Source organism: Astatotilapia calliptera, chromosome 2 (genome assembly GCF_900246225.1).
Source record: "Astatotilapia calliptera chromosome 2, fAstCal1.2, whole genome shotgun sequence".
Classification (NCBI taxonomy): Eukaryota; Metazoa; Chordata; class Actinopteri; order Cichliformes; family Cichlidae; genus Astatotilapia; species Astatotilapia calliptera.
In genome coordinates, this window is record NC_039303.1 from 22,343,680 (window position 1) to 22,366,796 (window position 23,117).

General features: G+C 42.2%; 1 protein-coding gene across 1 annotated transcript in view; it reads right to left on the reverse strand.

The window, feature by feature from the left end:
• The window catches only part of tenm1 (teneurin transmembrane protein 1), a 191,314-nt gene that overhangs the window by 62,956 nt on the left and 105,241 nt on the right, over positions 1–23,117 (reverse strand). Inside the window, exons 9-18 of the mRNA XM_026188289.1 lie at positions 21,045–21,146; positions 18,344–18,538; positions 15,722–15,922; positions 13,698–13,883; positions 13,502–13,531; positions 13,244–13,390; positions 7,432–7,666; positions 6,040–6,159; positions 5,689–5,950; positions 3,087–3,372 (exon numbers count right to left, since the gene is read on the reverse strand). Of these exons, the coding sequence (XP_026044074.1) occupies positions 3,087–3,372; positions 5,689–5,950; positions 6,040–6,159; positions 7,432–7,666; positions 13,244–13,390; positions 13,502–13,531; positions 13,698–13,883; positions 15,722–15,922; positions 18,344–18,538; positions 21,045–21,146 (1,764 nt within the window). The remainder of the gene's footprint in view (positions 1–3,086; positions 3,373–5,688; positions 5,951–6,039; positions 6,160–7,431; positions 7,667–13,243; positions 13,391–13,501; positions 13,532–13,697; positions 13,884–15,721; positions 15,923–18,343; positions 18,539–21,044; positions 21,147–23,117) is intronic.

The window sequence follows — 23,117 nt, forward strand, 5'->3', positions numbered from 1 at the left end:
TTTTTGCCATAATGAACCTAGAGAGCAATAACAGTAACAGTTTCACATCCTGTAAATCTGTTTTTCACACAGGTGAGAGAAGACACTGGGGAAAAGGAGACAGAAGGCCGCGGTAATGAAAACCTTCAGCACACAGATTTGTATTTATGTGCTTTTTACTTTTTTTTTATTTTATCCCACAGAACCAGCGCCGTCAAACGCGTCCAAAGGGGCTATCTCCCTGTCATAGCTGAAAATATCTCTGCAGAGTATTTGTAGCCTTCCGTCTTTCTGCTCCTCCCTCTCCTTACATCTCTACTCTTCTTTGCTGTCAGCGCCATTTCAGGTTTCAGGGACCTTGGACAGAGTCAAGCTAAGTGCTGTTCAGTAACACTATTATTTATGCATATGTTGTTAGTTGCTGTGGTTTCTCTGCTGTTTTCTTTACCGCAACAGGTGTTGAAGCAGATTCTCAGCGTTTCTCTCTCTCGCTTCCTCTTCTTCTCTTAACTTTCTCCCCAACTCCACTTTCTTTGGTTGTAATAACCCAAAATAAATAAGTAATTCTAATAAATTTTGGCATTTTTTTGCCTTTCAGTCAACAATTCCGATTGCTACGCTGTCAGGCAGGACAGGGAAAAAGAAGAAAATGTTTCCCTTCTCACCGCATTCACGATATGTTCTTAATTTCATAATGATATTTCACTTATAGGAAACCCTTTGGTGTGCTGCAGTGAATCGGCAGTTGTTGAACTACTGTTAAAAAGTTTAAATCAAACACTGAAATCTCCCATCTGTAATTTCGTAGCAGGACATTGTCTATTAACAGTTGGGTGATTACCCACTGAATGGTCAATCATTTACACAATGACTTCCAATCAGGCTTTTGTGCAAACCGCAGTGCTGAAACGCTCCCTCGCAGACCTAAGAGTTAACAGGGACGATGATAAAAGAAAATCTGTTTTTCTGTCTTTCAAAGGGTTTTATTCATCTGGCCTGCATCCTGTCTGAAAGAGGAAAAAAAACATTTCTCTGAGTCCCTCAGATTTGATTTATACTAAGCTAACGGGAGCTTTGCTTGTAGAAATAGTTAAATATCTCTGTGGGCAGGCTTGTTTGTTTCCTTGTCCAGAGTTGGATGAAAAAAGATTGATAGCCCTCTCATATCTGTGAATTAACTGGAGCGAGGGGAACACAAGGGGAAAGAGCTACCCTGGCTCCGTCCAATGTTCACAAAGCTCGCCTAAAAATATGCCTCCAAAGCTCACTAATTAATGTGGTTTAGCTTAAACAAAGCTGTAAAACCAAGCAACAAACTGTGGGGTTTTTTTTGGAGAAGTTGTGTTGCGCTACATTTTCTTTTCTTGGTGAAAAACAGTTTTATTTGTAATTACTTTGCGGCTAGGGCTTGGAAGGTAAGTGGAAGGTCTGCATGCTAAAGTGTCCTTCGACAAAATGCTAAAACCAAAAATATCCCAAAAGCACCCATCGGTGTGTGACTGTGTGTTTCAGATAAAGCTCCAAGGTAGACAGAATAAAGCGCAGTGTTAAAGTGTGGCTAGAAATATAAAGTGGATGGGAAAAGTTAAACTGCCAATACTTTTATTAATAAAAAGTAATAAAAAGCAACTCCCAAACCACAAACTGGATTAACCATCTGTGTAGGCTCGCATTCATCAAGGTCGTGATCGTCTTCAGAGCTTGAAAAAAAGAAGAAGCCCACTGGACTTCTTCAAGTTTGTGAAGACTCTGATTCAACAGGCATCTTCACTTCTAAAATCAAAGGTGGAGAGTCCCATCCATTTACCCCCTAGTGGGGGTTGTTCCCTTTGGAGGGGGTCCTGGGAGTCGTTGACCTACTACTGATCATGTGTGTTTCTTCTTCACTCATCTTTTTTCATTCTTTATGAGTTAATACACACACTGCATCCAATCACTGGTTATTATTAATCTCTGCTGTCTTCCACAGTTTGTCTATTGTCCTGTTTCCCTCCCCTCATCCCCAACCCCTTGCGGCAGATGCCTGCCCGTCCCTGATCTTGGTTCTGCTGAGATTTAAAGTTGTTAAAACTCAGATTTTCCTTCTCACTGACGCCAAGTGCTCCCTCATAGGGGGTCATCTGATTGTTTGGGGGTTTTTTCCCGTTATTGCAGGGTCTTTTGGTGTTGTAGAGCATCCCCTCTGTTCAATGACTGTTGTTCACATAGATGACCTCCTTCAGTCCTCTCTCAAACCATCTGTCTTCCCTGTCCAAAATGTGAGCATCATCATCCTTGACAGAGCGTCATTTGTCTTTTAGGTGCACATTTACAGCTCAGTGTTGTGCCATTGTGCCATGCATTTATGGAGGCTGGTTTCTCCAATCCAGAGGTCCTTTTATTCAAGCTCTCAAGGCTTCTGCATTAACCCCGCTATTTATTAGTTCATTTAATGTTTAGTGGAAACAAAAATACACTAAACAAAAATAGTCTGGCCCTGCCTTATGAACATGAGATGGTGTGATCGTATGATCGTATCATGAAGCTATGAAAGAGCGCAAATAAGTAAAGTGCTGAAACATTCATTTCAATATGTTCACCAAACCCAATCATAGGAGATCAAACTCAACACTTAAAACTTTAATGGGCTGAAAAATAGGCCTTTTTTAATCTCCTGCTCTTGCTCTTTCACACACACACACACACACACACACACACACACACACACACACACACACACACACACACACACACACACACACACACAGATTATTATGATTATTTTTGAATGCGAAAATTATTATGGACTGATGGCATCATTATGTTTACTATGCAGGAGGCCTATCATAATATTATCATTCATTTTGTTATTATGTTTCCCCAGGTAGACGCCTTCCGCATGGCACTCAGGACTGCTGCTGGTTTTAATTTATCTGGGATGAGTTGGATTTTTATCTGTGCTTTTAACAGACTCTCCCATGGCTAAGAACAAATCAATAGTTTGTAGTCCTTTTCTTGATCCACAAGTTATCTTACCTTCTTTCTTTTGTGGTATTTGGCATGAAAGTTAAATGTTTGTTGCCAAATGTGAAAAAAGACATTAATGAATAATTTCATATTTTACCTACCAGTTGCATAAGTGAGACCCCAGACCTCCTGACCATAAACATCTGTCTTGTTCCAGACCAGCCTGTGGACCAGACCAGGCCCGGCAGGATACCACCGCTGGTATAACCTCCCTTGGACAGAGGCGCGGACATGAACCTTGGACAGACCGCCCAGCGGGGAGACAGGGGATGATGGGGAGGGAGGAGTGAGGAGGATTCGCAGGAGAGAGAGGTAGCCAGCAGCACGAGTGCTCAAGTAGCTCAGCTTCACAAAGGCTCCTGGGATTGAAACGTCTTCCTGCACTGCCTGGGGAGAATAAGCAGAGGAGCAGAGTGAGAAATACAGGTGATGGTGAGAGCATAAATGAGAAATGAAAGAGAGTGACAGAGTAATATAGGAAAGAAAGGTGTTTTATCATGACTTTGTATTTGTATAATGAGCTAGAGTAATAAGTGTTATTGGCAGGTACAGAAGAAAATAGCTGCACAGTAGGGTGCAGTAAGTACACAGAGTACGTGTCAATGTTTTCTTATCTTTTTTAATACATGAAATGAAGTCTGCACCACAATGATATCTGTAGAAAATAGAAAAAGTATTAAAGTCTTGAGTCATGGATGGAAAATGGGAAGTAAGTGCAGTGATTTATTGAAACATGCAATTATATGCATTAAATATATTACTTGAGGGGGTAGGGACAAATAAGTAAATACTTCAGCCTACTCCTTTTCAAACAAATAATGGAATGATATTTTGTAATGATTGTGAAGGCACATGTTTGAAATGTTTGAAATAAAAATGAACTGAACTGAACTGAATATAGTATATAAGGCAAAAACCAATGCTTTCTTGTCATTTCTTCTCCAGGCTTCTTGAAGGACATTTAAAGCTCTTCTCTGGATGTTGCTGCCTTTTGTTCTGTTCTCTGTCAAGACGATCCTACACTGTGTCAATAATACTGAGATCTGGGCCCAGGGGAGGCCAATCCATGACTGATGTTGTGTTTTTCCATCCGAATATGGTTTTACTGCACTGGAAGTGTGTTTGGCATCACTGTCATGTTGATCCGTACCAGCTGATGCTTGCCAGATGGTGGATAAAAATCTGATGGCACTTTTCCGCGTTCATAATTCCATCAGTTTTCACATGACAGTAACAAAGGACTAAAAGCTACCATTTAAAATTGGTTGTGCTGTCTGTGCCTCGGTGTTTTATAGGTCAGTGACTTAATAAACAAACAAAAAACATTCATCTTTGGATGCTGGCTGACTTTTGAGCTGTTCTCTGTCAAGGTGATCCCACACTGTGTCAATAATATTGTTATCTGGGCTCTGGGGAGGCCAATCCATGATGGATAGTGTTCCATTATGTAGGTGTTTTCTACCTAGATATGCTTTTACTGCACTGCTAGTGTGTTCGGGATTGTTCTCGTGCTGAAAAATGAAGCTCAGACATCTTCTATAGGGTATTCCACGGCGAATAAAAATCTGAAGGTTGTTTTCTGTTGATAATCCCATCAATTTTTAAATATCTCCAACACCACTGGCTAAAATGCAGCCCCACAGCCACCATGGTAGAGCCTGTAGGCCAATCTTTAGTCCAGTTCTTGTGTATTTCAGCATTCTTTACCCTTTCTGTACGAATGACTTCTTGATAGCCTGGCTTCTTGGAAGCAAACGTCAAAGATAATACAAACATACACCGACAAGTATGCTTGCACATGTTTCAGTAAGTTGCTGGATGCATTTCCGGTTTTCCTAGTAAGATATAGATAAATGAGGGGTGACCCAAGACTTTTGCACAGCACTGTATATCCAGTATATACTGTATTACTCTATTCATAAAGTTTTTCATTTAACCAGCTGCCTGTGTTCACTATAGTCAATGAACATGTTACATGTACGAACTGTCAGTGCTGTTCTTTCCATTTATTTACCCGATGCTTGTGTGAGCTAAGCTAAGATAAAAAATGTCCCTTCATTCGTTTTGATGTTCTGTTGATACAAAGTGCAGATAGTGTATCTGTGGCCTTGAATGATGATATTTTCAAGCGAGAGCGAAAAGGAATAATGTGCTTTGTGCTTTTAATCTACCAAAAAACCACAAAAAACAAATGTAGTGAGAGAGAAAAAAAAGTCACAGGGTGAGGTCCTGCTCTCTGTGAACAACAAAAAAACCAATCTTTGGCGCTACATTGTGAAGTAAATATGTAACCACCTGAATGACCTTCACATCTGATTTTCAGGTACTTAATTTGCTTTTGTGGTGGGGAAGTGTATGGATGTAGCACACATTTGCATTTTGTTCATTTGGTGTTTGCATGATGCAAATATGAATCGAGCTAAATTTGCACAATCCTGTTTGTCTCAATCGTGTGAGGCCAGGTTGGTTTGTTGCTGAGCTGTTACAAAGTTTATGTAAGCTTCATTCTCGCTGACACTCACACGCACACATTAAATGCTTCGTTACTCTTGCTATTTTTATTTCTTTATGACTAAATCCAGGCAATTATGTTCAGTTAATTAGGTGAGAAAAGATATCAGGAAATCAGCACCATCACATAGCTACCATAGTCGTGGGCTTGTGTTTGAGAACAGTGATTACGTCTGTCAACAGGGATTTTACCTGTAGCTCAGGTATGGCTGGCCCCTTCTCTGCACACGATGCGGTGTATCTGGAAAGTGGGTAGGGCAGGACGAGAGGATAGGGACTCAGAACGCTCCTGATGTCACATTTAGGAGCTTGAGGTTCCTCCCTGGACATTGTCACCTGATCTAGAACCAGGAAGTTGTTATTTGGGGACCAGATGGTTCGTGTTTGAGGGAGGAAGGGTGGACGCTGGAACATCAAGGTCATAGACATGGCGCCCAAGGTCACCAGGTCAAAGCTGGAGAGAAATGAGGAGCAACTAAGTTTGGAGGAGAAAAGGAATTAGAAATGTAGTTTTTTGTGTGTCTCTTGTGCCTAAATTTGTACCTTCCATCCTGCCTACTTATGGTGTAACCATACTCGGGGTGCTGCGGAAAAGAGATGTTGACTCCAACGAGAGGAGAGCCATCCTGCAGCACAACGCTACCTCGGATCACAGCTACCCGACTGCCAAAACAAAGACGAGAGAGAGAGAGGGAGAGGGAAAAAAGAGATGGAGATAAACAAACAGAGGGAGAGATGACAGGTTTACAGTGATGGAGAACATAATCACTGTTTGAAGAGAGAGGCACATTGTGATGCACTTGCCAGATGACCTTGTGCGAATAAAAAAGCAGCTGAGTTTATTCTTCTCAGTACAATTCCATTCTTCAGCACAGAAAAAAGTCTACCAGAGACTGCCAGGATACAAGGATCACAAATATAGCTTCACCCACAGTAAAACCTTTCAACACCTTGTCATAAAGAGACCAAAACTTCCACATCATTTTTATATTACAGTGACAGCGCTACCTGCAGCAAAAAAACCAAGAAAAAAACAAAGCAGGCCAGGTTGTTCTTTAAAAAGGCCCTAAATGATGAGAAGCATCTCTCCCATTTGAAAATATTCATCTTGATTTTGCAGGTAAAGAATAGATTACACTGCTTGAACCTGGACTAACAGCTGCCCCGGTGCAATAAAGACAGATTTAGGCCGACACATGCGTTGCACACGCACACACGTACGCACACATTCACGATGGAGTCAATCTGTTACTCCGGAAAAAAGGATAAATGAAGGATGGTGAGGTGTTCTCCGGGTGACTGCGTAGTCCCGTTTGTTACTCCTGTCCTGAAAGCTGCAATCGATTTCCCCTCAGAAAAAAATGCCACATAATTAATTTATTTGTTTATTCTACAAGTGAACCAACGGGTCGGGGAAAAAAAGAAGCACTTTGCCATTTTTCAGAGTGGTATCCCCTTTTGTTTTCCAAACCAAATTTTCTAGGTCATCATAATGTCGCTGAGATGGATTTGCGCTCTTAGACAGCAGTCAGAGGGTGCTGAAAAATTTATGGTGACACCTTTACGACTGGTGTAACTGAATGACACATAAAGCATTAATATGTACCAAACAAACACTCTGTAGCTGGATTCTGACACGGATCCTGGAAGAAGGAACAATGTGCTGTCGTGTGACTGCCGATCTTCAGGGTAACAGATGTACGTGCAGGCGCTTGAACACACGACATGCCCCATTCACATGCAAACACAAATCCTCATTAAACAAATGACATCCAGTGGACGTTGCAAGTCATTAAAATGGATGTATTTGTCCATCGTCTACTCCTGAGGTCTTTCAGCGCACCGTGCAGTCGAACAACTCGAGAGCATGGATGCGCAAACACAAATACTAGACTACATATAAGAATACGGCACAAAGAGTAAATAAGCGCATACCTGGTATCAAAGGGCACATCTCCAGGGAGAGTGTGTGTGGCCGCCTTGCCAAGAAGGAAGCGGATGCGGTGGTAGAAGCTGTGAGTGTGCGTGCTGGTGGGAGAATGGGGTGTGGTGAGGGGAAGCGAGCCCTGCTGCAGCAGGGCCAACGGGTCGGCCGAACCCTGGCACAGGGGGTCAGAGCCACAGCTCAGCTGCTCGCAGCAATCGGGATCTACGCAGTCCAACAGGCCATCTGAAACGCACAGGAGGTTAAAATTGTACAAAAGAGAAGACCAACAGTAGCAAAAAGGCACGCATTTTCAAACAAGCACCACAGAAGAGGTGGTTTAGAGGGGAATTAAATTTACTACTTCACCTTAGAATGCATAATTAACACAGGCTTTAATATTTGTAAGTGGCTATAAGGTTAAGAGGACCAAGGCCAAGGTACTCTATGCACCTTCAGTAAAAGACTAGAAGCAGACCCAATAAAACCTCAGACATAATATCAAATAAATGATTCTTGCAGTGCCGGCCAGTGAGAAACTCTTTCGGAGTAATGCGATCTGCAATAACGAACTATGCATGCATCATCGTTATCACAAGAATCAATCAAATGAAATTTATTAGGGGCCATCAGAGTACAATTATAGCATCTATTGCTATAAATCAGACTTGAATCGCCAGCATTATTTGAATGTGATCCATAAAAGGCTGGCATAAACAATGAGCCACGGATACAAAGCAGGGCGGCAGGTAATAGGACCCAGGCTGGCATTTGTGTTTCCTATTTCAAGCCTGTTTCTGAAAAGGCAGGAAACAGTGCTGACATTTAAATGCATCTGACCACAGAGCAGGGAGCTAAAGGCCAACAATATTCTATTATAACCTCCCCCTGCAAAGATAACTCAGTACAATGGCTGAATTCCATAAGATTCACTATCTGAACTTGAAAGCACATTATTAATTGAATTTGAAATATCATTCAAGGAACAGACAAGTTTGTAGCTTATTAGGGAGGCGCGGCTCTTAAACGCTGCGCACAAAGACGAGCAGTAAAAATGGAAATTTGGAACACGTGTAATACATATAAATATGTATGTGCATGTGATTTTACTGCTCAGATGTGCAGAATAAATGCTCTTTTTCTATTTTTTTCTTCAACAGAAAGCACAATACATTTTTTTCTTCGCTCCCATCCAGGCAGAATAATTGAAACTCTCTCTTCAACGTTCTTCTTTATTCTCTGATTACTTGTGATAGCATCATTCCATCTCTGTCTATCTTCAGAGACAAAAAGATTGCGTCGAGAGAAGGCTATGAGAGCCTACCATATATCTGCCAATTAAGAGCGATGGCTGAATTGTGCGGCTGGAAATTATGGCATTTAAAAAGCTGCGCAGAGAGATGGAAGTACTGCAAGGTAAGAGAAGTAGGAACCGACTGCATAAGGCGTTGTCAGCAAGCACTTCTTTGGCATAAGCACAAGTAAAGTGAACACTTTCACACCTTCAGTACAGACATTTAGACATTTGAAGATTAATATTCATATGGTATTTTAATGCAGTATGTTTACAGTGATCCCATTTTGCATATACTGCCATAGAGTGTATTCACTGCATCTTTTTTTTGTCTGGCTTCCATCTGTTCGCTACATCAACCTCTACTTAACCTACTCTTTCACAAAGAAAAAAATATATTAAATCAAATCCTGTCTTTTAGTCTCATGTGGGATGAGCTCAAACTGCACCCCAAGGAGCTGGAAAATGAAGGCGACACGAACGTGCCAAAATCTGCAGTCCCTCAAATTGAGGCTGGCTCCAAAAGCAAATAGTCTCCCTTGTTAAAATGTCCGACTTCAAAGCAGAAAAAAGCATGTTTACAGCCTTCTACAAAAATGTGCTAATAATTGTACAAACAGACCAAGAAGTTTGCTCAGGGAAATTTTGATATTTTGGTGTGTTACTTAGTGCTAATTAGCTGCTAGCTGATACCTCATCACAACTCGTTGCCATTATGATATGGTTACCTGCCCCAAAGAAAAAAGAGCCAACTTAGCAACAGCTAAATTTCAGCTTAAAATTCATTCAAAATAAAAACAAATTAAAATTTAACATGTGCATAAATATTCACAGTCTTTTCCGTTACATTGAAAATTGAGCTCAGGTGCATCTTGTTTCCACCAATCATCTGTCAGATGTTTTGACCACTTGACCGATCACTCAGTCCACCTGTACTAAACTCAAACCAAGCCATGAAGTCCAAGAAACTGTCTACAGACCTCTGAGATAGAACAGTATTGAGGCACAGATCTGGGGAAGGTACAGAAAAACTCCTGCAGCATTGAAAGTCCCAATGAGCACAGTGGACTTCATAAATCCTCAGCTGTAAATGGGAACCACCGGGACTTCTTGAAGAGCCGCCTGGCAAACATGAGTGACTGAGAAAGTGATCCAATGTTCGCTTTGACAGAACATCAGTGTTGATCTATGGAGACGGGAAGCCAACCTTTTCTGCAGCACTTTAACAATCAGACCTGCATGATAGAGTGGCCAGAGGAAAGCCACTCAGTAAAAGGCTCATGACAGCCCACCTGGAGTTTACCAGAAGTCACCTGAAGGACTCCCAGACAATGAGAAATAAAATTTTCTGCTCTAATAAAACAAAAATTGAACTCTTTGACCTGAATGCAAGACATCATGTCTGGAGGAACCCAGGCACCGCTTCTCATATGGACAATGACATCCCTATAGGAAGCACGGTGGTGGCAGCATTATGCTGTGGGGCAGCAGGAACTGTTAGTCTAGTCAGGGTCGAGTGAAAGATGAATGAAGCAACATACAGAGACATCCCTGATGATAATCTGCTCCAGAGTGCTCTGGAGTACACAGCCAAGATAACAAAGAACCAGCTTTGGGACCGCTCTGTGAACCTCCTCGAGTGTCGCTCTCCATCCAGACTGACGGAGCTTGAGAGGTTTTACAAAGAAGAATGAGTGAAACTGCCCAAAAATAGGTTTGCCAAGCTTGCGGCATCAGACTTGAAAAGAGGGTATAAGGTGCTGCTGAAGGTGCTTCACCGAAGTAGGGAGCAAAGGCTGTGAGTACTTATGTACATGTCATATTTTTGTTTTTATAAATTTACAAGAATCTCAAAGAAAAAGATTTACAGCTGAAAAATGAATTGAATCCATTCTGGACTAAAGCTGTAACCTGACACAAGGTGAAAGAAGTGAAGTGCTGGGAACAGTGTCTTTTACATCAAGGAATCAAACTAATTTTACATTGTGAGATACATTTAGCCCACTTTGATCTTAAGTGGGACGGACCAGTGAAACTCCCTTTTCTGTGGGTGCAAAGAAGTTTAACTGCACATTTAATCCCTAAGATCTCAATATAAGAAAATGAAGTGCAAATTAATAATGCATCTCAGTTTTTCTATGTTAGCATTAAGTAATTCTGCAGTAGTAAATTAAAGAAATCTGTCAGTACAATTCTTTGGGCTTAAATTTTAAAAATTAAATGTGTAAAATTGCAGAGAAGTTCTGGTAGCTCACTGCCCAGACTGTCCTGTAATTACAGTATAAAACAGTTTTTTTAATTAATTAATAGAAAATGTCCTCTTTTTCTTTTTCTTTACTGTGAACCTGACAGAAATATGTGCAGATAGAGGAAAAAACCTGAAGCTTTTCTGACATGTGATTGCTCATCTGTTATTTAATAATTTTGGTGTAGTTGTAAAACTTATGAGAACGCAGTAGGTACCAAATGTCCTTCACGTTTCCCAAAGCGTGCAGGATTGGAGTCTTTGCAGGGTTGATTCCGGGCCACAGGCCTTATGTTTAAAACCCTGGTTTTACAGGAACAGTTTGAAATTTTAGAAAATGTAATTTCTCGCTGAGAGTCAGATGAGAAAATCTAGATACCACTCTGTTCAGAATATGTTTACTGCCAGCAACTGATTAGCCTAAAAGTGGATGCATCAGGAAAACAGTCGAGCTGGCTTTGTTCAAAGGTATTAAAACCAATAAGCAGCTTTAAAGATTACAAATTAAAAATCATATTTTTTTTCCTCATCCAAACAAAAACCATAACAACAGTTTGCAGTTTTATGGGGATGGCAGGGCAGGTTGTGGGTCAAACTATTTCTTGGCAGGGCAGTGACTTCCTGGAGTGTTTGCTGGCTGGCTCCTTCCAGCATCATGCCAGAAAACCAGACACGAGGCTGTCAGAGTGTCAGACAACAAGAATCCAGGATGTCAGATCTCCTTATAACAGCAGATACTTAATTGTTTCAACCTTAACATATAGCCCCGTGATGGCCTGCCAATGCACTCAGTGTCTACCCAAACTTAACCCGGGAAAAGCTCCAAGACTAGCTCGATAAGTTAATCTTATGTCTTCAAATTCTAATACTTTGTTTTATCTAACTTTGTAGCTAGCTGAGATAACTCCTGATGTCATCATTTCTTACAGATCTGACAAAACTCCCTCAGTACCACAGAAGACACTGTATTTTTCCCAGGGTGGATAGTATTCCCTTAAGCAGTATGCTGACATTTATGTAAAAAAATGGTGAAAGTGCACCATTAAATGAAGAAATGTGTGACTGAATAAACAGTTAATGCTATTCATCACTACAACAGTCCTTTATTCCTTAAAAACCACAAATGAACACACGCACACACAAAAATAGACCGAACAAAAAGACATAATCCATCGATACAATACTGAAGCATAACCACACCGCTGCCAAGGCACAGTCCTGCTAGGACTCCTTTCCTCTATTCAGCCCTTATTTTACAGTCTACAAAACATTTTTTTATTGCCCGGGCTCTGACGTTATAATCCAAAATAAGGACCTGTAATTCATGTGCTGAACAGCCATCAGCGCCGATTTTGTGAAGTGTCGCTGAGTCAATCATGCAGTTTGTGTAAACAATGTGGAGACGGAAAAAAAGAGTTGCTTTGTAGCTACCTAAAAAGAAACCTGTGCAACCAGAAACCAGAGAAAATATGTATGTGTTTGTGGTTTCCTGTGGCTGATTCAAACAACTCTAATCAAAAAACTTGGAGCCACAAACAAAAAAAAGGGAAAAAGGGTTTTCCTCCAAACAAAAGCAACACTACCTTGTTTGCAATGATGGATTACATCCCCGGCTTAACAGCCATGCCCATAATGGATATTTGATAGAGTTTCAAAGTGAATGGGCACAGTTGAAAGCAATGCAATAGTGCACTACATCCTTACAACTACCTTTTTTATTTTGTAAAAGAGCTGCAGATGGGACCGATATGGCGACGGAATGATTGTAATGAGTAGAGATCCTGCCATCGCTGAAATGTTCCTTTCTTCAGCTAGGAAAACACAACTACATGGCCTTGAGACACAAACCTCTCACCTGCCACCAGACACCTGACAACCATAAGCAAAAAAGAAGCAGAAATCTATTATGCATGGTTTGCTGTATTTGGACTTGGGAAATTTTCTCTGAGTGCCTTTTATCCTAGCAGGTGGTATGCATATTAGACATTTAGCTGTGATAAGAGGAAAAGCAGACAGACACACTCTCGCACAAAATGAAGAGGCATACACACAAACACAAATACGTATTCAGTATAATAATGTCCAGCAGGACTCTTCGGGAGTCTCAGCAGGACTGGGACAGCACAGTGCGATGAAGGGGAGGAACAATGAGGCTGATTTTTTTCTTTTTTTGTTTAGATGGAAACTGAACAAGAAGTAACAGGGTAGAAGGGACAATCTGCCCGAAAGACAGAAAAGAAAGAGGTAAAGAGATGGAAAATGACAGAAGATGGTAGAATTTCACCTCCGTCGTTGTCTGTTCCATCACTGCAGTCAGTTTCCATGACAACGCTGCATCCAGGCCCACTCCATCCAGCCTGGCAGACGCAACGCCAGCCGCTCTGCTCCAGGGTACAGCGCCCGTGCCCACTGCACAACCCCGGGCAGCCATCTGAAAAGGTGTGTCCCACGTGTTCGTGCACACAGACACAGAGTTTTAGCGCTTGTGAGGACGCTGGAGGAGCACAATGTGAAATTTATCACCTGAGTAAAAATAAATTACCTTTCACTACGACATCCAAATCATGAGTAACTGCGGGAACAAATAAGTGAGAATTGCGTAAAACCAGAATGATTGTAAATGGAAAACATCCAAAGAACAACAACAACACCTCTTTTTTTTGTAAACGCATTAATCATACTCATCAAAATATCACAAGACAACCGAACACTCCCACGTGGACTCGGGCACCGCTCACCAATGTTACAGTGCTCTCCCTCCCAGCCAGGTTGGCACACGCAGGTCCCATCGTGGCACTGGCCGTGCTCTTCGCAGCGAGGATGGCATGCTCTCTGGTCGCACGCAGCGCCAATCCAACCCTCCTCGCACTGGCACTGGCCTTCTGAGCAAACGCCGTGGCTGCCACATGGCACCGGGCACAGCTCTGCCGAACAGGTGGGTGGAGATATGCGTGAGAAAAAAAAGCATTTAAGTGTGAGAGGGGAAGGGAATGAGAGGGAGTGGAACAGATGGAGGAATTGAGCGGTGGAAGAGGGGAAAAATGTAAAAGAGGCACCGGGGACGCAGAGAGCAGAAAGAAGTTTCAAAGAGTTGGGGGTGAGCCATTGGATACAGGTGAGAAAAAAAATAACAAGCGATAGAAAAAGATAACCTCAGAGACTAAAGAGTCTACGTTCTCACAATACACAATCTTCCCACCTCTAATAGCTGAGCTCCCTGAAGGAGGAGAAGAGTGAATACACTCATAACAGCCAAATGATTCGTATTTGCACCGCATATTTAAACTACAGGGATTTCAATTCGGCTCTATTATTCTTTTCTGACATTTTGATCAGATATGTTGGGTATGTTAATACCTCTTTTTCCTCTTTCTTCATTTTCCATCATCTTCTCTGTTAACTTTCTCTTTTCTCCGTAACTTTCTTCCCCTCTGTCTTGCAACGTGCATTTAAAATTCTTTCCTCCTGTTTTTGTCTATTTCCTTTTCTCTGTACTTCGCCTCTGCATCCAGCTCTCCCTCGCTCTCTCCCTCTGCAGAGGCAAAGCCTCATCCATCAGTAAAGAGAGCAAAGTGCTGGAGGCACACAAAGACTACTTATCCAGCTGCAGTAAAAAGTTATTTCAATTTAAATATACATAGCATGGAGAGGGAGGAAAAAGTGGATTAAAGTTGGAGAGGTTTTTTTAGGCTCTCTATTAGAATTACATTAACTTAGCTATGCCTCAACAAGACCAGGACATAGAATTGCTGGGTCCTTTTGATTAAAAGCCCGGCAGGTAGAGGGAGGCCGCTCATATCTCAGATATTCAGCCACGGTCTATCATTATCATGGGCTATATCACTATAATAAGGCATGCACACACCTGAAAGCAGGTGCTAATGCCAATTGCTTGCAAATCATCGGTGTGCATGGCAAGGAGGATTCTTCCCAACGCCAGCATTAAGTTAGTCTGGTGGAACCAGAGAAAAGCCAACCTTAAAATGGCTATTTTCCTCTCTGTCAGCTCACACTGCAAGGACGAGGAAACTTCTTTTTCCCCCCCCACTGTGTTCCACGCCACGCTGTAACCTATGTTTAGACACCACAGTAGACTTGCTTGGCTCGCCTTGTTCTAGTCTTTTTCCTTCATAATCGGTAAAGAATTGCTGTCTTTGCAAGCAAGCAGAATAAAAGTCCTTTCAGATCTATCAAGGCTTTTTATATTTAACAAACACTCACTAACTAACATGTTGTGCTCAGGTATGTTATAAATGTTGGCGAGCTTTTAAATGCCAAGCTGAATGCTCCTCAGAGTTGCGATCTCTAACAGGCCTTGCAGCAAAAATGAGAAAAGAAGTCTTTTAAAGAACACATTTTTCTCACTGTAATTTTCTTTCCTCATTTAGCTAAAAGGGAATGCGAGCGTCCGAGCGCCTGTGTATTTGTACGCGCATGAGCATGTGTGTTGCGGCATAGCTGCTGCACTCAAAGATTCATGAGAGGAAATCTCATTTACGACTAGCATGAAGAGTGAGTGCACAAAACGCCCATGCGAACACACACGCATGTAGAGGCGCATACACACAGCTCACAGTGTGGCTCCAATCCACATTTCTCTCATGTCTATCAAATCCCCAGAAAATAGTATCTGGCAAGACCATGCGTGCTACCAGAACACTGGCAACCTAGCGATGTGCACTTTCAATTTTCAGTGTTTTTTTTTTTTTGTTTTGGTTGTTTTCTTTTTTCCTGTGTGTGAACAATAATCCTCAGCTCTTACCGGTGTAGCAGTCTGGTCCCGTCCAGTTGGGCTGGCAGGTGCAGGTGTCTGACTCTGGGAGATAGGTGCCATGTCCCGAACACTGCTCCTGACAGGCTGGCAGCGGGTCATCGCAGCTCACTCCCGCCCAGCCCGCCGAGCACACACACTCCCCACGCACGCACACGCCGTGCCCGCCGCACTGAGGGTCTACACAGTCCACTGCGGACGGAGGGGAGGGTGGAATATAAAAGCACGGCTGAGTCAGAGGTGAAAGGAAGGAGCGAAGGGGAGGGGGGGCGGCGAGAGCCTGTCTCGTTATAATTATCAGTTCACCGAGTATGAAAGCAGTGTTCTTTGCATCCCATCCAGGAGTTAACCACCCCAGATACAATCCCTGTATCTGTTCCACAACATTACACTTCATAGGACACTTAGAGCCGAGGCTTTGATAAGGGGTGAAATGGGTTGGTTGGTGTGCGGCTGTGTGTGTGTGTGTGTGTATGTGTGTCACGGTGGTCCATGCTACGCTGTGTTAGTGTGTGTAATTACAGCCCTGAGCACCGAGCCAAAGCTCAGCAAAGTTCGGCTAAACTCGGCTCAGCTCAGCTTCGCCGCTCAAGGTCAAACACGTGATTCAGTCTCTGCAGGCCGAGACAGAGAAGGCAGCAGCGGAGGTCTTTAGGACAGCTGTGCCATCGGTGTTTCTGTCAGGTGTAACGTCATAATTGTTTTCAAATATTGCAGCTTTGTTTGTTTTTTGGTAATTTATTGGATGGTTTTACAATGAAGGGGATGTGGCAAACGCCCAAGGCTTGTTTTACTCCACAGCTGCAAGCTGCCTTAACTACCTGAGACCCGAATCAATTGTACTGTCATTGTTTTTTACTTCCTTTGCTTACAGGTCTTTTTCCTGCTATGCCGAGAATGCCATTTGTTGCTTCCAGGAAAGCCTAACCGATAGCGAAGGTTTAGTGACCGTTTTTCCTGCTTAAGTCAGTCTGAATAGATGTTCTTACCCTCTCCATGAAACGTGCACAGGCCAAATTCTTTCTTGCCACTCTGCGTATATTATACACAGAATCACAATGATACTAAACTGACATTTGCATGCTGAGTATCTTCAATCTGTTTACTGCCACACCCCCCATTTCTCTTTATGAGGAAACACATTTAGCCTGGAGGTGTGATGATTGTTTCAAAAGAGAAAAAAAGAAGGAGAAAAAGAAAAAGCAAGGCCTGAGCAGTCTGTCCTGAAAGATGCATGTATGACAAGGACCATCGGACCTGTCTGCTGCTACAGTTTTTAGATAAGCCAAAACTGGGATATTTGGAAGGAGGTTTTTCTTGAATGTGGGTTTATTATGTGAAACATTAAAAAGTGAAATGTGGTCACGATTCTATAATGTTTGAAACTCGTTTTGTCTTCTGGTTTGAAAAGTGAAAAGGTCACTTATTAAAATATATTATATCAAAACAGCTAAAGCTTTAGTCTACATGTTTAGAATTAAATGTCTGCAATTTTCCTATTAACATAAATATTATTAGTAGTGGTAGTAGAGCAGTAGTTGTAGCATTAGTAAAGGTGTTTACGTCTCCATCAGCTTTTGTTCAGACTGTCTCTTTGTGAATGCGACACTCTCAGACAGTATTTGAATGTCTAAGACATTATTTACTTTGCCAGTGTTACAAATAGTTACTGTTCAACAACATTTCTTTTTTCTTGGTCTTTCCGAGCCGCATGAACGTGTTTTGAAGTTCTAAAGCTAGACTTCTCATCGTGCTTTACAGTTTGATCTCTCAATAACATTGTTGACATTTGCTTACATTTCACGAGATTCTTACTTTGGTTTGTTGAAATAAAAGGAAAAGAAAGGATAAAAGAAGAATAAGTATTTTTCAATGTGATTTTTCCCAACTGGGAAAAAATGTTCAGAAGATGAAGATGGAAACAAAATAGTCACTAATTCACGGTTCAGGTCTGACTTCAGGTTACAAAAATGTTGATTTTTAAAAGATGTGAGCCATTTATAAAATTATTATATTGTGCTAAATCACAACAACTGTCACCTCAAGGTGTTTTATAGTGAAAGTTAAGGACTCTGCAATTATATAGAGTAAGCCCCAACAATCTGATGACCTGCTACGAGCAAGCTCAGTGACAGTGAGAAGAAAAACTCTCTTATAACAGGAAGAACCAGCGAGGGGCATCCTTCTGCTGCAGCCCGTCTCCTGCCCAGGTCAGGGCAGGAGACGCAACAAAATTAAGTTCACTATCATGTTTCTAACTTTGTCTGCCTGCCATGTGGTGCAGCAGGTAAAAAACAGCTGGCTGCTCCAGCTGCAGTGTGGGCGAGGACAAAGGCTGTATGAAGTTCATCCGGGAAAGGAAATTTGCAATTTGGGGATGTAAAAGTGAAAACTGACGAGGGTAAAATGCTCTGCAGAGACTCTCATGGTCCGTCAGTCTGTGGGATCCCTTTAGTATCACACAAAGTCATTTGATCCTTGCTCAATATAAAAATATTGATTAGGGTGGTGTTAAATTCAATTCTTGCTTTTAATAAAAAGAGGAAAGTCATTTGTGTGCAAGTGGAGCCCTTTCTTCTTCTTCTTTTTAGCAGTGTAAACAACAGTTCTTACCTTGTTCACAATTAACACCCTTGTAGGCCGGACTGCATATGCAGATGCCCTGGATGCAGGTGCCGTGGTTGGAGCAGGTGGGATCGATGCACTGACCTTCCTCCACGTTGCACTCTGCCCCCTTCCACCCTTCCAGGCACACGCACCTTCCTTTCTCATACATGCCGTTACCGCTGCACAACACGGGGCATGAATCTGCAACAGGACAAACACAGATTACACTCACATATTCTGTAGTACACCTATGCACAAACACACACACAGTGCTGCAGTATATTAGCTGGAAGACCGTGGTAACCTACCGTGAGTGGGGCTACGCTCTCTTATCTCAGTAGTGCGCAGATTCAGCAAATCCTCAAGCAGCCTCTGTCTCCCTGTCTTTTCCTCTCTCTCTCTCCCTCACGCACACACACACACACACCTGTACACACGCGCACACACTCCAGCTTATCCCTCACGCTGTTTCAATTTACTCAAGCACCACCTGAGCCTGGCTACCACGGCAACCCAGGAATTGTAGAAAATCCTCCCAACGTCACCTCACTCATTCTGAACGGGCCGTGAAAACAATCGTGAAAACGAAGATTAGGAAAGAGAGCATTAGGGATTTAAAGAATGAGGCAGCGCTATCTCCATGCAGAGATGGAGAGCTGTGTGGCTAATGTAATGACAGGTAGAATAGAAGTCACGCTCGCAGTCAGAGCTCGGGAAGTTCAAATGCATTAAAAAGATGATCCATAGCCATTGCCTTTTTCTCTCGAATAATTTGCAATGAGGGCCTCGTGTGTCCCGTGTTTGTTTGATCCATTGTAAAATCGAACGCTCTGTGCCACACGGTAATAAAATCACACTTCACATTTTACAGCTCGTGCTAAAACTTGCTGTCTAACTTTTTCGAGCAGAGGATATTACAGCACGAGCAAATGAGCAAAGACGGCAGGAGCGTATGAATAAATGATGAGCGTAAATAAATCATAGGAAGTGATATCATATCACCTGTTTCGACACAATGAGACAGATTCAACTACAATAATTTTTACAAAGACTGACTCTTGGGGAGAATGCAGAAGAGGGAGAGAGAGAGGGAGAGGAAATAGACCATCTGTCCGTGGAGATGCAGAGGGAGGGAGGTAGAGCAAACGGGAGCAAACAAGATCCGGTCAGTAATGAAGACTAGCCAAAAGAGTTCAGCTGCTGATGTCTTCACCGACTTGATACGATGTACGACTTCATGCAGACATGTCACAGTTTATCAGAAATTAAGGGTGGTGCTCACTGAGCTACGGGGAAGGTGTTTATTGAGAAACAACGTTGGAGGAAACGTGAAGGTTTAGAGCAAATCTGTGCAAACCGGAGCCTGTTCACTCCCCATCTACACTATTGTACTCTAATTCACCCAGTAGCCACTGACAAGGTAGCTCTTACTGAAGTAACTAAAACAATTATTTACTTAACTCTTGCTTCAAAAAGAAGAAAGCGTTGAAATTTATTATACTAGTATTAATTATTAATTATATATCAGAATAAAAGCTACAGCTGCATTCTGCCACTGCAAGCTTTTTTCAGACGGCACTGCATCGTGGATCAAAATCTAACTGTACTTTTCTGCATTCATAATTACATAAACTTGACAAGCTGTCCAACATCACTGGCTGAAACCCCCCAAGAAGGGTCAGATACAGCTCTCAGTCCTGGTCTTTGCTGAATTCTTTTTCTATTACTTAAGGACAAGACTTTCAGATGTTGTCCATCCGATATGTTCTTTGGTCTGCCACTTCTTTTTCTGTGCTTTTTTGAAGAAAATTGTCCAGTTTACAGTTTACAAACTGCACCATGTCAAGCCTCCAGCTAATAAATCCCCGGGAATCACCTTGGTGCAAAAATGGCATTTTTTCCCCTGTCTCATTGTGTTATCTTTGGCATTTTTAGAGATCCAACTACAGAAAAGGAACCAAATCATGTGTTTTTGCTAATAACAAACAGACAGATACTGTGTCTTCTGTGGAGACACAACACTGGTTCATCTCTTGAGTTCGGGGGCTGTTTTATGCTTGAATGACTTGTCGGTCATTGTTAAGTAGCTTAACAAAATGGTCAGGTACAAGGACAGGACTGAAAATGAATGAAAAAGCAGCCGATGTCTAAAAACTATGAAAAAACTTCAGAAAGTCTTCCCCCTCAAAAGCAAAATATACAGAAATAATATAATAATATAAAATCTACAGAAGACTTTTACACAAATGTGTGGTTGTTGGCCATAAAATCACAGAAAACTCCACAGACTGGAAACAGCATTGTTTAGTAAGATATCACACACTCATGTGAAGACAGCATGAGAACAGCAAAAGCCCATTTTGTGCTTGGAAAAACCCTGCATATATGTGTGTATTCATCCGCATGATGAAATAGTACCGTGCAAAAATGTCAGGACTTGCAAAGTTTGCAAAGCAAAAATGACTTTGTAGCTGTTTTGGAACATCACTAAATCTTTATACAAATATATATATATATATATAAGTGAATTACACATTTGTGACAACTTTTAGAAACATTTTCAGCAGAAGTGAACAGGCTCAGGGCTACAAAAAGTCCCTCCAGACTGTGTTGGGAGGCTGGAAAATATGAAAGACGCATTTCTTTTAAACTTGCTCTTTTACTGAAATTAGACAGACAGACAGACAGACAGATAGATATTTCTTACCTTTGGCACAGTCAGGACCCAAGAATCCAGCAAAGCAGTGGCAGTGTCCAGCGACACACTCTCCATTTCCGTTACAGTCTGTGGAGCAGCCGTCCATTGAGTCTGCATACCCACGCGCACAAACAAACACACACATCAGAACATTAAAAGCCAGAAAATAATACAAGAACTTGAAAATATTCTGCATGTAACTCCATAAGCTGACATGGCTCACTGTTATTGAATGAGAGATCTGATAAGCAATGGATGGCTCCCCAGACACAGGGGCTATATTAGATTAGTCTGATCCAGCTGCTATCACTCTCTGGGGAACGGCCAAGCACTCACTTACACTCAGTAGCACTAAGCACATTATACTGCATTACAGGTTGGAAACACGCGGTACGCAAATTTACACACATCAAGGCTTAATCAACAAACTGTTTACACGGGCCGCAGTTTGGAACGAGACTGGAACAACATAAAATCTGACATTGTGAGTGCACGAGTAAGTGGAGAATATACAATGGCGCGTCGCTACAGTAGATGCACTCTGGGCATTGCAAAAGATCAATGTGATGCTTGTTTCTACTAGAGCATTGTCTCATCTGGATGTGTGCGTTTCATCCTATCCCTCTGTAGGCTATGTGCATTTCATCGTAATCCACAATCAGACTTCAAAAGGAAAAACTTCTTTTTTACTCTTCTCCCTTTTTCTCTTATTGATACGTCCATCATGTCAGAGCTCATTCTCCGGGCCCGAGCAGATAGGGGAGATAAAAACGGAGCGCGCTTTCATGATTTTAGAGCATTACAGGAGCCTCGCTCTCAGCTCTGCTCAAGACACAAGTTTCTGGTGAAGAAGAATCAGCAGCTGGCAGAGCTGGGGATTTGAACCATGCTGCAGGTTGTCTCGTGGCAGGCGAGCTCCATCTAAGCTAGATAAAGTAATTAAAATGAGTGTCGAGGATGTCATCCTTTATTTGACCCTGCGCCGTCCTGCTCGCTCTCCTCTGAACAGGGATCGACTCCAGAGTCAAACCGCTGCAGTCCCCTGGCTCGCTCTGCTCAGGGAGCATGGATGACAAATCCTTCAGTGGCACGGCTCACGCACACACACGCTTACAAACACATGCACACAAAGTTATTATGTGACACCCGCCTTGAGGCGCGTGTGACACATGCTAATGAGACAGGCCCTGCCAGTAGCCGGCAGCGCAGCGTTATCCTCCACAGCAGCGCATCACTACAGAAACCAAAGTCATTTTCACCTCCATCACCTGTCATCGTCACACTGATGGAGAGAAGGAGTGGCAATCATCTTCTCTCCCACACAGTCGGGAGAAATCACAAATGTTTCTCTTTCTCACGCTCGGGGGAAGAAAAAAAAGAGCCTCCTATGCACAAATTCCAATATTGACTGTGGCACCTGACACATGTAATGAACAAAAACTCATCTGCAAGGTCACCGAGTTGCTTTTGAATCGGGCGCAGGCGAGCGATCCGTCAGATCTCTCACAAGGCTGCAGGGTTGCAGCAATGATATAAGCTCTGTATCTTTTCAGGTCAATGTCTCAAACATAAAACTCTCCGTGCAATTAAGAGGTAATGCATAAGAAAGCTATGCCTCTATTTGTTACAGCGTGTATGTGTGTGAGTGTGCACGTGTGTGGGCATTCATGAGACGCCCACTCTCTTCTTTCCACTGACTAAACCCTGGCCAGTTAGAAATCACTCATGCCATAAGTTATTGAAGTTAAATGCTATTATAAAATGGGTGCTTCCAGCCAAGTGATCTGATTGGTCAAATAAGCATTCCAATTGTACTTTATGAGCCCGTAAAGATTCAGCCATGCTTTATGACCCTTGGGCTTTATGAATTTATGAAAAAAAAAGATGAAATGGCTGCTCAGCTAACTAGAAGTATCCAGCCTCTAGCCAACCACCAGTTTTGTTTATCCTCTTTTTTATTAAAAGTTATGAAGGAAACTTTCCCAGATTTTTTTTCCTTTTTCTTATGGCCATTGTTTTAAAGAGGCAATATTCAAGCACACGTGTGATGGCAGGTGAATAAGCAATTATGTATAATTAACA